Raw genomic sequence first — 12,577 nt, 5'->3', positions numbered from 1 at the left:
CTTCCAAAACAATGAAAAAAGAAAATCCAAAGTGACTGAGCCTATCTTGTGCAAACAAACACAGAGACAGGAACAATCACCCACGAAAGACAAAGCGAAACTCAGGCTACCTAAATACGGTTCCCAATCAGAGGCAACGAGAATCACCTGACTGCTGATTGAGAACCGCCTCAGGCAGCCAAGCCTATACAACACCCCTAATCAGCCGCGATCCCAAATACTACAAACCCCAATACGAAATACAATAACATAAACCCCTGTCACACCCTGGCCTGACCAAATATATAACGAAAACACAAATACAATGACCAAGGCGTGACACATCTATTCTACTGGTTTCTTTATCATCATCATCATCATCATCATCGGTGATGTTTTTTCCCTATCATTGTCATCATCATTATAATTATGAGAAAGCAGTATTGCTAAAGCGCTCATGATTAGATGGTGATAGCCAATTAGCCATATGGCCATGGCCATATCCTGTCTATTCCACCCACTGGAGTCACAGGTACTGTAGTTTCTGTGTTGTTGTGTTGCTGTGTTTCATCTGGGTAATAAATGATTATCGTCAGTACAATAATGGAGTGTGAATGTGTGTTGAGAGAAGCTCATAGTGTTACCCTGTTCACAGGTCTGGCCCAGTACAGTGGTGACCCCAGGATGGAGTGGCACCTGAACACTTTCACCACCAAAGAAGCAGTCATCGACGCTGTGAAGAACCTGCCCTACAAAGGAGGGAACACATTGACGGGTACTAGAAAATAATCCTTTCGTCCTCTGTACTCTGTAATACTACTGAACTCCACATAATACACATTACCCACCTGGCACAAATTACGTTCATTATTTTATTCTACCACATTGTATTAGATGTCCCTATAACATGATTCATCTGTTTTCCAGGACATTTTGAGATTTAGACAGGTAACCCAATAATCTAACAAAGATGCTAATACTGTATGTGACACTCCTCAAGAACCGCTGTGTATGCAGGAGTTAGACCGTATGCTGATATTCTTCTCTCTAGGTCTTGCATTGACGTACATCCTGGAGAACAGTTATAAACCTGAGTCCGGATCCAGGGCCGGCGTTCCCAAAATTGGAATCCTGATCACAGATGGGAAGTCTCAAGACGATGTCAGACCCCCGGCTCAGAGTCTGAGAGAGGCGGGAATAGAGCTGTTTGCCATTGGTATGAGACAAAGCCTCATCTTAGTTCTCTCTAAATGCTCATATATTTCTGTAGTTAAAGGGATAGCTTGAATGCAGATGCACTTTTCTTGACGGATGGAGGACAATCTTTCACCTTTAACATTTATATTTATGAAAACTGGTTTGAGTGTGAAGCCACGTGTTCTGACACCTGCTCAGTGTAATGATATGTAATCTAGAGATGTCTCATTCTACTCATCCTGATCATCTTTCCCTCTCTTAATGTCGGTATCTCTCTCTCACACGCTCTCTCTCTCTCTCCCCCTTTTCCTCCTTCACGCTCTCTACCTCTTTCTCTGCAAAGGTGTGAAGAACGCCGATGAGAAAGAGCTGAAGGCCATCGGCTCGCCTCCAGAGGAGACGCATGTCTACAACGTGGCCGACTTCAGCGTCATGAGCTCTATCGTGGAGCGTCTGACCAGGACCGTCTGTGACCGGGTCGAACAGCTCGACAAGGCCATCAAAGGTGAGTCCGATTCAAGAAGAGTAGTAGATTCAGAAAAGAGAATTGAGAAGGTTAAATCCAGACCTGGGTTCAAGTACATGTGCATTTCAGTATCTGGTATTTAAAATCTGTGGTTATGAGTATTTTCAAATGCACAACCCAAAACAAGTACTTCTATTTGAGTCATTCATTGAATGGTTATTTGTAAAAACCAAATAGTCTACCAAATTTTATTTGACAGTATTTTCAAATAGTTATTTCAAATACTATTTTCAAATACCTGGGTTAAATGCATGGGAGTATATTTGAGTATTTTCAAATACTTTTCAAGTTTATTTCCAAATACATTAAAATATACTTGTCTTTTCAACAAAAATCTATCTGAATACCTACTTCGAATGTATGTGAAAGTAATTGAGATATTTGGAACAGTATTTGAACCTAGGTCTGGTTACATCACATGTGAGCATTATAGACATTTAGTCATATAGTATCCCTTTTTACAAACAAACAGTGTTTGAAATGTGTCACTTTAGCCATTTTGGAAAAATCCACATGAAAGCAAACAAATCCATCCTCTCACCCTTTCTCTTTCTTCACCCACCCTACATCCTCTCAGGCGACAGAGGCCCAGAAGTCACCATGGCCTCTCCCAGAGGCCTGGTGACCTCAGAGGTGACAGCCAGGAGTTTCCGGGTGTCGTGGACCCACGCCCCAGGGACGGTGGAGAAGTACCGGGTGGTGTACTACCCTGCCAGCGGGGGACAGCCCGAGGAGAAGGTAGTGCAGGGCACAGTGGACACAGTGGTGCTCAACTACCTCCTCTCCCTGACTGAGTACCAGGTGGCCGTGTTCGCCATCTACGCCAGCTCAGCTAGCGAGGCCCTCCGAGGCAGCGCTACCACATGTAAGTCTAGTTACAAAACTGAATCTCCTCTGATTTAGTGAGGGCTAGAAATTGATGAAAGACATTGAAATCCCCCTTGGATATCTGTGAATACTAAGTACACAAATGACCTTAAAGGGGTTAAAAGGGGTGGTGAGTAACCTACCGCTGTCAGACTGACATACAGATGGAGGTGGAAGAAAGACAATTTACGCCATCCAGTAATGCTGTAAATGCTCTCACTTTTGGAGCGCTTAAGTATCCCGTATTGCATTTAGGCCTATATTTATGTATTTCTATAGACCGGTAATTTAAGGGAGGGGATGTGGCCACTCTCGGCCAAACAGGTTAACGGGAATGGAGATTACTTTGCTGTGTGAATTGTGAGTTATCCCTGTTAATTTAATTGTTTACAATTTGACTTTTGTTTCTCCAATTACCATGTTACAAAACTGGTTAGCAAACCTACTCTCTTAGAAAAAAGGGTTCCAAAAGGGTTATTCAGCTGTACCCATAGGAGAACCTTTTGAAAAACCCTTTTTGGTTTCAGATAGAACCCTTTTGGGCCCCTATGTAGAAAGTTCTGTGAAAGGGTTCTTTATCGAACCCAAAATGGTTCTACCTGGAACCAGAAGGGTTATGCCTGGAACCAAAAGGATAATACCTATAACCAAAAGGGTTATACCTGGAACCAAAAGGGTTATGCGTGAAACTAAAAGGGTTATACCTGGAACCAAAAAGGGTTTTCAAAGGGTTATCCTATGGGGATAGCTGAAGAACCATTTTAGGTTCTTGATAGCATCTTATTTTCTAAGAGTGCATATAAACTCTGGCCAATCAAGGGAAGCTAGGACATACTAACAAGTCTGTAACCTTTTGAGTCGAGGTAAGCGAACAGGGTGTTGTATGTCTTTGTCCCTAGTGGAGACAGCATAGCCTACTCACCAGGGTCCAGGAAGAGCTCAGTCTCTGTGTAGTCACTCTGTAGTCGGCCAGCCCAAGCAGGTTATTAGGTTCAAATGGTGACAAAGATAATAGTATAAAAAAAGACATGCCAAACAAAGGAAAAGTATTCAGACACAAATGGTAAAACCCTGCCTGGTCAGGAGGCCACTCCCAATCAGCGTCTCAGCTAGATAATCACTCCTACCTGTGAGCAATCACTCCCTACCGGCACTCCAAGCACCTGGCCTGGCTGCTGCTGGGATATGAAGAGGGAAAATGGACTGCTAACTGTGTCCTAACCTCCTCCCTACCTCTAACCCCTGATTAGACAGAACAGGGCTGGAGCAAAAACCTGCATATGCAGTAGGTAAATATTTAATTGTTAGTCTGCACCTGTTGTTTACAAAGCATGTGATGAATAAAATTTGATTTTATCTGAGCTCTCCATGAAGAGGGTTTTTCTAACCCTGGTCTACTGGTCTAAGTCATGTCCTTGTCTTAACCCTGCGGGAACTGTGTGTGACCTCTGTGTGACCCATAGAAATAAAATGACTAGAACAGGCTGAAGCCCCTCTGACCTCAGCAACTTGACTGCACCCTCATGGGTACACTCAATTTGATTGATATGGAATTGTAATCCTAAACGTTGACTTGAATGTTGTTGCATGTTCTAGTAATTCTATGTTGTCACCCATATATGATCTATGTGACCCTTGTGTGTTACAGTGGCCCTGCCCACGGTGAACAACCTGGAGCTGTTTGACATCACCCACAACACCATGAGGGCCCGCTGGAGGGTCGCAGAGGGGGCTTCTGGCTTCATGATCCTCTATGCCCCGCTGACCGAGGGAGACGACGCCGATGAGAAGGAGGTGATAAAAAGGAGACAGAAGGGAGGATAGAGAAAGGAGGATGAGAAAATGAGAGAGAAGAGGAATGAGATGGTAAAATAAAGACAGAGCAGAGGAGAAAAGACTGTCAGAAAGAAAAGGAAAGAATACAGATGGAGAGGGAGAGAGAAGAGGATGTAAGAAATGGAGTGGTTACATTTAAATACAGAGGAAAGTGAAGAAATAGTAAGAGAGGGAATTTAGACTCAAAGCAAGGAAATATTTAGAAGACACTCTAACTCAGTGGTCGCCAAAATGCAAGCCTAGATTTACCGCTCCAATTTTTTTTTTACTTGACTTAAAAAATTTAACCCTATGCAACATTAACCAACTAAAAATGGAATGAGGTTTGTGCAGTAGACTATAGGCCCAAGTACATTATCACTGCATATTGGCTACACTTGAATTGCCCTGCCAATGTTGTTCTTCTTAGTCGTTTTGAAATTATCTAAAAGAAATTGGAGGTATATGATCACACTGGTAATAGATAATGAGTTGTATTATTTGAGGCACAGCTTAGTGAGCATAATAATGTGTTATTTTAATTTACTGGACTGATGGCCTGCATCTGATGGTCAGTCTGAGGGGAGGGAGCAGCGGTGAGGCTGTCTATCACTCGACTCACCATCCCTCCTCACTCCCTCACTCCACTGAGAAAAAAGAGGAAAAAAATAAAGTCTTCCTGATGGCCAAACTTAAGTCGCACTGCATTATTTCTGCCTCATGCACCATTTCATGGTGTTTCTCCTATGACCAGAGAAGTGAAATAGTCCTCGATATGAAAAAATACACAAGCCGCTAATAATAACAACGCAAGTTTATGGAAACACCTTGCTGTACTTATTGATTGCAGCTGCAGTGCTGGTTGTAGCGTGAGTGGAAGTAGCGAGCGTGCATTTTATGGCTTATAAAACTGTTGAACAAAGTGTTGACAGTGCTGAATAACAACTTAATCATGAACTTAGTCATAAAAACAGCAAGTCTCTAGTCATGATTTTAACATTTTAGAAATCTCACATGATCAACTTTGCTGTGCGTTCGATGCTATGGTGCTATGGTCTATGGTGCGAGGAAACTGTGCAGACACGGTGATCTGAGCTATCTGATTGGCCAGGTGTAGGCCTATAGGTGCACTTGATTTACTCTCTGGGCCTGCCAGGTAGGTTCTACCTTCAGACACATGAAATGGTTCATAACCTTTTTCTCTTGCTAGGGCTGCTGAATCAAGTGCACCTATTACCAACAGCACAAAACGAAGAAAAAAATAGGAACGCAGGGCTTTATCGTTGTTTTTCTTACAGAAATGTTTGGTGATAGAGAGAATAGAGTAGATGTCACGGGTCAAAATTTTGATTGATGACCCTATGTGAACTCTATGTGAACCCTATGTAGTGATGACGTGTGCATGTCTTCTGGTCAGGCAAGCCTGGTTAGGTGGGGGCTATGGGGTGAGTAAGGGTCCATTTGACAGGCCGTTAATGATTGATGACCCAAGCCTGATAGACAAGCCTGGTTAGGTGGGGGCTATGGGGTGAGTAAGGGTCCCTTTGACAGGCCGTTAATGATTGATGACCCAAGCCTGATTTATGACCCTATGTAATGATTTATGACCCTATGTCATGTAGAAGGGTGCATGCCCTGGGTTGAGTAAGTGACCATGTGTCAGGTCAACCTGTTACTGTTTCTCACGGTTTGGGTTGGTTAAGGCCCCTTATAAAGCCGCTGAACAATACCTGTTTAAGACTGTACATGATAACCCCCCTGAATATTAAACAAAAATGACACCTATGCCAATTTTAGGGATGTTATGCTCGGCTTGTCATGAACCCAGTGACCAAAGCCTTGAAGAAGTTCTGTGTGAAGCTCCAGAATGTTTTAAAGGATTTTTGGGTACGAGTGAGGGCCACATGTCTTACATATTCCACCCGGAGGATTCTACGGTAAAGATATTCACAGACCGTGGACCCAAACCCCTTTATCCTGCAAAACCTGGGAGTTTTCCCCCGGCTCTGGGGATGAGAGAATGGCTAAACATCAGGCTGGCTCTTTGTAAAATTGAACAGGTCCTAAGTGTTACAAATGTGCCAGGATATGCGTTGGAAGAACAGGTCTGCGGCCGCAGTGATCTCAAGGCTCTAAGAATTGCTTCAATGGACTATAGCCCTGACAACAAAGTGACAATTTTAGCCTGTGACCTTTATGATAAGGCTAATGCTACAAAGTCTGTCAATTCTCCGGTAGCTTCCAGAGCCCGCAAACATGTAAACTTTTTTATTCCTGTGTTTAGTTTTAAATGGGTGGATTATCCAATTTTCATAACACTTATGAATAAGCTGGACATTCTCTTCCAAAATGGGGAACAGTTAAAGCGCTGGGCGAGGCTTTCCTTGAGACAGAGTCAAGACCAAAAGGCCCGACGGCGGATCTACCCCTGGAGTGAAAACTTACCATGTGTTGATGGACATAGCAAGAGAGCCTTGCCTTTTGAGGGTGAACTCGACACGGACAATGGCGGTTGGTTGCATAAGCTCCCAGGATCTGTAAGAAAGGCATCGTAAAATACCTTAAGAATGTAACGATATAAAATGTATGTACTAAATATTTTGAATGAAATAAATGGTTTTAAAATCAGAATCTCACCACGTTATGAACTCTCGCGTTTGTTCACTCTTAGCGCAGTCTGTCCCTGAGAAAAATCTTGCGGAAAAAGCCATGTGCGCGCGCATGTGCGTGAGGGAGTTTTCTGTAGTGGCTGTGTGTGTGTGTGTGTGTGTGTGTGTGTTTCAAAAACAGAAAAAGGGGGGCGGGTTGTTTGTTAAAAAAATACCCATGCATGCCTGGTGGGTCGTTTGAAACCAAGGTTTACACTAGCCTGCAAAACAGATGCCTACCCCCCAACAATAATATTGTGTCTTACGACTCCTAATCTTAAAGGCCTTTCATAAAACTATTTTTTTTAGGTGGGCTAAAAAGTCATTCATCCCAGCGATGTCGAGAACAACACACCCCCATGCATCTAGGTGCTAGCACCCCGGAGATTTTAGAAGCTCCAAAAGGATCCTAATGTTTAGACACACCCAATACCATGTGTTTGAAATGTGTCAAATATACCATGGGCGGGGGTATAGCCCAAAAAAAACGACAAACCCCAAATGCTATGTAAAAAAATCATTCAGGGGTTTTTCTCTAGGTCGTAGGGTACAAAAGCGCTAGAAACCATGGGCAATGTTAGCAGCGTTTTAGTTCCGATGCAAACAGCACCTCCAGAAACTCCAAGAATCGTTATCGGACTGAAGCGTTAAAAAAGATAATCGGGGAAAACAGTCTAATGGATCTATCGCAAGGTGAGTTCTTGAAATAAATCTTTATTAGATTTGATTGTTGTGGGGAATTGTTTGAAAAGCGTGGGATGTTATAGAAATATTAAACAATCATTAGGATCAGTATGCTTACCGTATAACAAGGCAATATTAGCTAAAGTGATTATAGCTTTAATATTGTCGAATGTTTTATAGATTCTGAAGCATTCACGCAGATACTCCGAGGTATAACTGAGCTCGAATCATCCCATGGGGCTCCGAAACAAACGCCTGCCCTGAATTGTCAACGTAAGTAAGCTCCAAGAATTCCATACATAAAAATATTTATACCTTAAAAACAAAAAGTGTGGGCATCTTATATTAAAAGTTATTTTATATGTTTACAGAGGACCTAAAGCCTAGAAGGTTAAACGATGCCCTATGGAGCCTGAACGGTTTCTGCGAAGCATATGACTACGAGACAATTCTGCCCTACTCCCAGGATGTATTTACCCAAAAGCAGCGAACAGAGACTTTAAACGGCAGGTCAACTCCCCTTGGCCAGGACAACGTTGTCCCCCATATTTCTAAACACCAAAGGATAATTAGTGCTCAGATCCACAGTTCCGCTTCACCCGAACAATTCTACTTGGCCGATATTCACGAGACGTCGTTCCAAGGACTAGGTATGAATCAATTATATATTATTATTTATATATATTATTATTTTAATATTTATATATTTTTTTTTATGCCGGAATATGTTAAAACAAGGCCTAATGCTGTTTTTTTGTTTTTTTCAGGCTCCCCATCTACCGGACCTGCAGATGTTGTAATACAGGTTGAACAAACACAACAGCCCATGGTTTCAGAGTTTCTTCAGAACAGCCCTCGTCAAAAAAGCCGAGGTATTTAATTAATGTATTGTTAATATATAGGCTTATATCTGAAATGTATTTGGCATTTTTAACATATTTTAGGGTTAATAACCTATTTGTGTATGTATTATTTTTATTTCAGACTCCTCACCGGCTTATGAACACAACGCACAAACATCGGAGGATGCCCAGACAAGCATCCCCGAGGAGGCTCCAAAGACACCAGCGAAACCTGATGATGTCAAAGATTTAAATGACATTTCTGAGGTAGACGATTTGATGTTCTGTGAAGCTGCCAACCTTCTTGAATCGGCCAATTCTGTGGGGGAAACAGCAGATTCTGAAATAGACCAAGAACGTTTTTTCAAAGCGTTTACCCTGGGTTTAAAATCACGAAAGGCTCTACTCCAGAGGCGCATGTGTATTCTACTCGAGCATCAATACAATCAGGATGTGTCATTCTGGCGTAGCGAGCTACCCCGTATGTTAAAAAACATTAGGGCTAAAACAAGCAAATACCGCCGTTAAAAAACACACATGTAAAAACACACACACACACACACACACATCCTTAATTAGACAGATGGCGCCCCCTATAGACCAAAGTGAGACAATTGAAACACTCTTAGCCAGGATCCCTACAGAGCTCCAAGATATAGTTAACCATATGAATGATTCGGGGGTAATTGACATAATGACAATAGATGAAAATCTATTATCCCAGATTCCCTCCGAACTCATAGACATTATTACACGTATGAATGAGTCAGGGCCTTCCGAGGAAAACATGTTAACACAGATTCCCGAAACCATCATATCTCTAATTACCCAGCTTAACGCGAGCCCTAGGTTTAATTCGGCCCCACAGACACCTCTAAGACAGCCTTTAACAACATTGTCCGAAGAGTCTGAAAGTCAATATGATGTTTTTGAACAGTTGGACAAATGTCTAGCAAATCTGGAGGGGGGCGGTCTTGAGATCAGTGTACAGAACGAGAGCGCTAGGTTTAATTCGGCACCCCAGACACCTATAAATCAGCCTTTAACACCAATGTCCGAAGAGTCTGAAACCCAATACGATGTTTTTGAACAGTTGGACAATTGCCTAGTAAATCTGGAGGGGGGAGGTCTTGATCGAAGTGTACATGTTTTGCGTCGAAATAAATTCAACAATATTGAGGTTCGCCAGTTTTTCAATTTCGCATGGGGGGGTCAGATTCGGGAATATGCTGTGTTTTACGTAATGCTTATGGACACTTTGAATGAACTGTTAGCTAGGATCAGAGATTATAGCGAACCTAGGGATCTCTTACAGTTGGAAATTTGTGGAGACAGTCTACAGAGCAAGGTATCGCTTATTTTACAGAATGGTGAAGCAGAGCTTGAACAATTTGTTAAACTGCTAGAACGCCTTGTACAGTCAAATTTAAACGTGCTAGCAGATAGGACCCTCGAACTTGTAGTACAATTAGTACGACAACCACAAGGGGGCGGGGGTCAGAGACGAAAGCTCGAGAGTTTAATGCAGTCCGAAATCATAAGCAATAAAAGGGCCTATCTCATAAACGTTCACAATCCAGGTAATAAGCTATGTTTTGCCATAGGTTTGGCCCACTTACTCAGCCCCGGATGTACGGATCAAGCCGCGTTACATAAAGCTCTCGAGCTACAAACTGCGGTGGGTCTCGGTATACAGGATGCTGTGGCTTTCTCAGACATAGTCAAATTTGAAAACTTTCTGAACATCAAGATTGTGGTTTTGTACCACAGTAGGGCTAATGACGCTCTCCTCAAGTTCCAAAATATACCCGAACCACATCCTAAGACTATGTACTTTTATGTGCAAAATGAGCATTACTATGCCGTAACTAACATCACAGCCTTTTTAGGCGCGCCATATGTCTGTCCAGCCTGTCATACCGGCTACACACGCATGGGGGGGCACTCGTGCCGTTACAACTGTTCAGTATGTCTGGATAAACATTGCCCTATGCAGCCGCTAAACTTGACCCCCTGTGCGGATTGTCACCGCACATGTCGTTCGGCCTACTGTTACGAAAAACACAAAACTGAAACATGGCATCCCAAGGCATGTAAATCTGTAAGCAGTTGTGACATTAACAAGAAATGTCCAAAATGTCATTGCAATTACAACCTTAAAATAGATAGCCCTAAACCTCATGTTTGTGGAATTATACACTGCCCAATCTGTAAAGGTCCTTTGAAAAGCAGAGACGCGGAAGCAGTTCAAGAAGTAACACATGAGTGTTACATTCAGCCCTTGGCTGAAGATGAACATACAGAGAAATATGTGTTTTATGATTTTGAGACAACTCAGCAATCAGGGGTTCATTTGCCTATTTTTGTGTCAACCATGACTTTCAAGGGTGAAAAATGGTCGGCCGAGGGACCCGATTGTGCCCGACTCTTTCTAAAACATTTTAGAAAAGCCCAGTACAGAAACTTCACGTTTATAGCTCACAATGCTAGGGCCTATGACTCCTATCTGCTTCTGAACCCTTTGATACAGCAAGGCGTGGCACCCAGTGTCATAGCTCAAGGGAGTAAAATATTATGCTTTGTTGACCCCGCCTTCAAACAGAGATACATTGACAGCTTAAGCTTCTTACCCATGAGATTGGCTCAAATGCCAGAGGCCTTGGGTTTTGAAAACTCTGTCAAAGGCTATTTCCCTCATTTCTTCACATCTGAGGAGAATCTACATTATATAGGATCTTATCCAGCCCCCGAAATGTACGGGTGTGATCAAATGTCTCCCAAAGAGCGTGAGAGATTCATGACATGGTACGAGACCGTAAGACATGGCACTTTTGATTTCCATAAAGAGATGGAATCATACTGTGACAATGACGTTGTTATACTTCGTGAAGGATGCCTCAGATTCAGAGAAGAGGTAATCAAAGATGCGGGCATTGACCCCTGGAGCTGTACAACTATTGCATCAGCGTGCATGAAAACCTATCGTACACACTATCTAACTCCTGAATCTATAGCTATCCCATCGCCAGACAACTACCGACGCCAATTCAAGGCCTACTCTAGTGGTTCCATTCAATGGTTGGAGTACTTGGCCCAGGATAAAGATATTTTTATCCAACATGCTTTGAATCGGGGGGAGAAGGCTTTTGGGCCTTACCATGTAGATGGATACACACAGATTGACGGGGTTGAGACAGTGTATGAGTACAACGGTTGTTTCTTCCACGGTTGTAAATTATGCTTTGTCCCCCACACCTTGTGTGTCCTAACCCAAAAGACTTTTGGGGAAATGTACCAAGAGTTTCAAGACAAACTGAATTCTTTAAAGGCTACTTACGGGTTAAAAGTTGTGGTTTTGTGGGAGCACGAATGGACAGCCCTCAAAAAGGTAGATCCTAGTGTTAAGGCCTTCCTTACCCATTATGACCCTCCAGAGCCCCTGGAACCGCGACAGGCCTTGTTTGGAGGCCGGACCAATGCTTTGACATTGCGTTATGTAGCTCAACCCGACGAGACAATAGGCTATGTAGATTTTACATCCCTATATCCTCATGTAATGAGTTCCTCATTCTATCCTATAGGGCATCCTGAAATTATTCACAGCGACTTTGACGAACCCCAAAATTATTTTGGTTTAATCAAAGCGACTGTCTACCCTCCTAGGGGGCTGTTTATACCTGTGTTGCCTTACAAGGGTCCTAAAGGAAAACTTTTCTTTCCCCTTTGTCGCACATGCTGTGAAAACCACAACCAGGAAAACCCCTGTGATCACACAGATCAAGAAAGAGCCCTGACCGGTGTATGGGTCACTGTAGAATTCTCTAAGGCTTTAGAGAAGGGGTATCGTGTGGCCAAAATCTTTGAAGTGTGGAACTTTTCCAGGAAATCAGACACACTTTTTAAAGAGTACATCAAAACCTTCTTGAGATGCAAGCAGATGGCTTCAGGCTATCCTGCATCGGTCACAGATCAAGAAAGTAAAGACCAGTACATTCAAGACTACCATGACAGAGAAGGCA

The 12,577-nt window shown here is 42.8% G+C and overlaps 1 protein-coding gene across 6 annotated transcripts in view; it reads left to right on the top strand.

Moving 5' to 3' along the window:
* The window catches only part of LOC109903578 (collagen alpha-1(XIV) chain), a 127,274-nt gene that overhangs the window by 38,422 nt on the left and 76,275 nt on the right, over nt 1–12,577 (top strand). For all 6 annotated transcript variants that reach the window (XM_031788605.1, XM_031788610.1, XM_031788606.1 and 3 more), the window contains 5 exons: nt 635–754; nt 1,031–1,195; nt 1,520–1,681; nt 2,280–2,567; nt 4,218–4,363. In XM_031788605.1, the coding sequence (XP_031644465.1) occupies nt 635–754; nt 1,031–1,195; nt 1,520–1,681; nt 2,280–2,567; nt 4,218–4,363 (881 nt within the window). The remainder of the gene's footprint in view (nt 1–634; nt 755–1,030; nt 1,196–1,519; nt 1,682–2,279; nt 2,568–4,217; nt 4,364–12,577) is intronic.

This window comes from Oncorhynchus kisutch, linkage group LG14 (genome assembly GCF_002021735.2).
Source record: "Oncorhynchus kisutch isolate 150728-3 linkage group LG14, Okis_V2, whole genome shotgun sequence".
NCBI lineage: Eukaryota > Metazoa > Chordata > Actinopteri > Salmoniformes > Salmonidae > Oncorhynchus > Oncorhynchus kisutch.
This window is presented reverse-complemented; position numbering and strand designations above follow the sequence as displayed.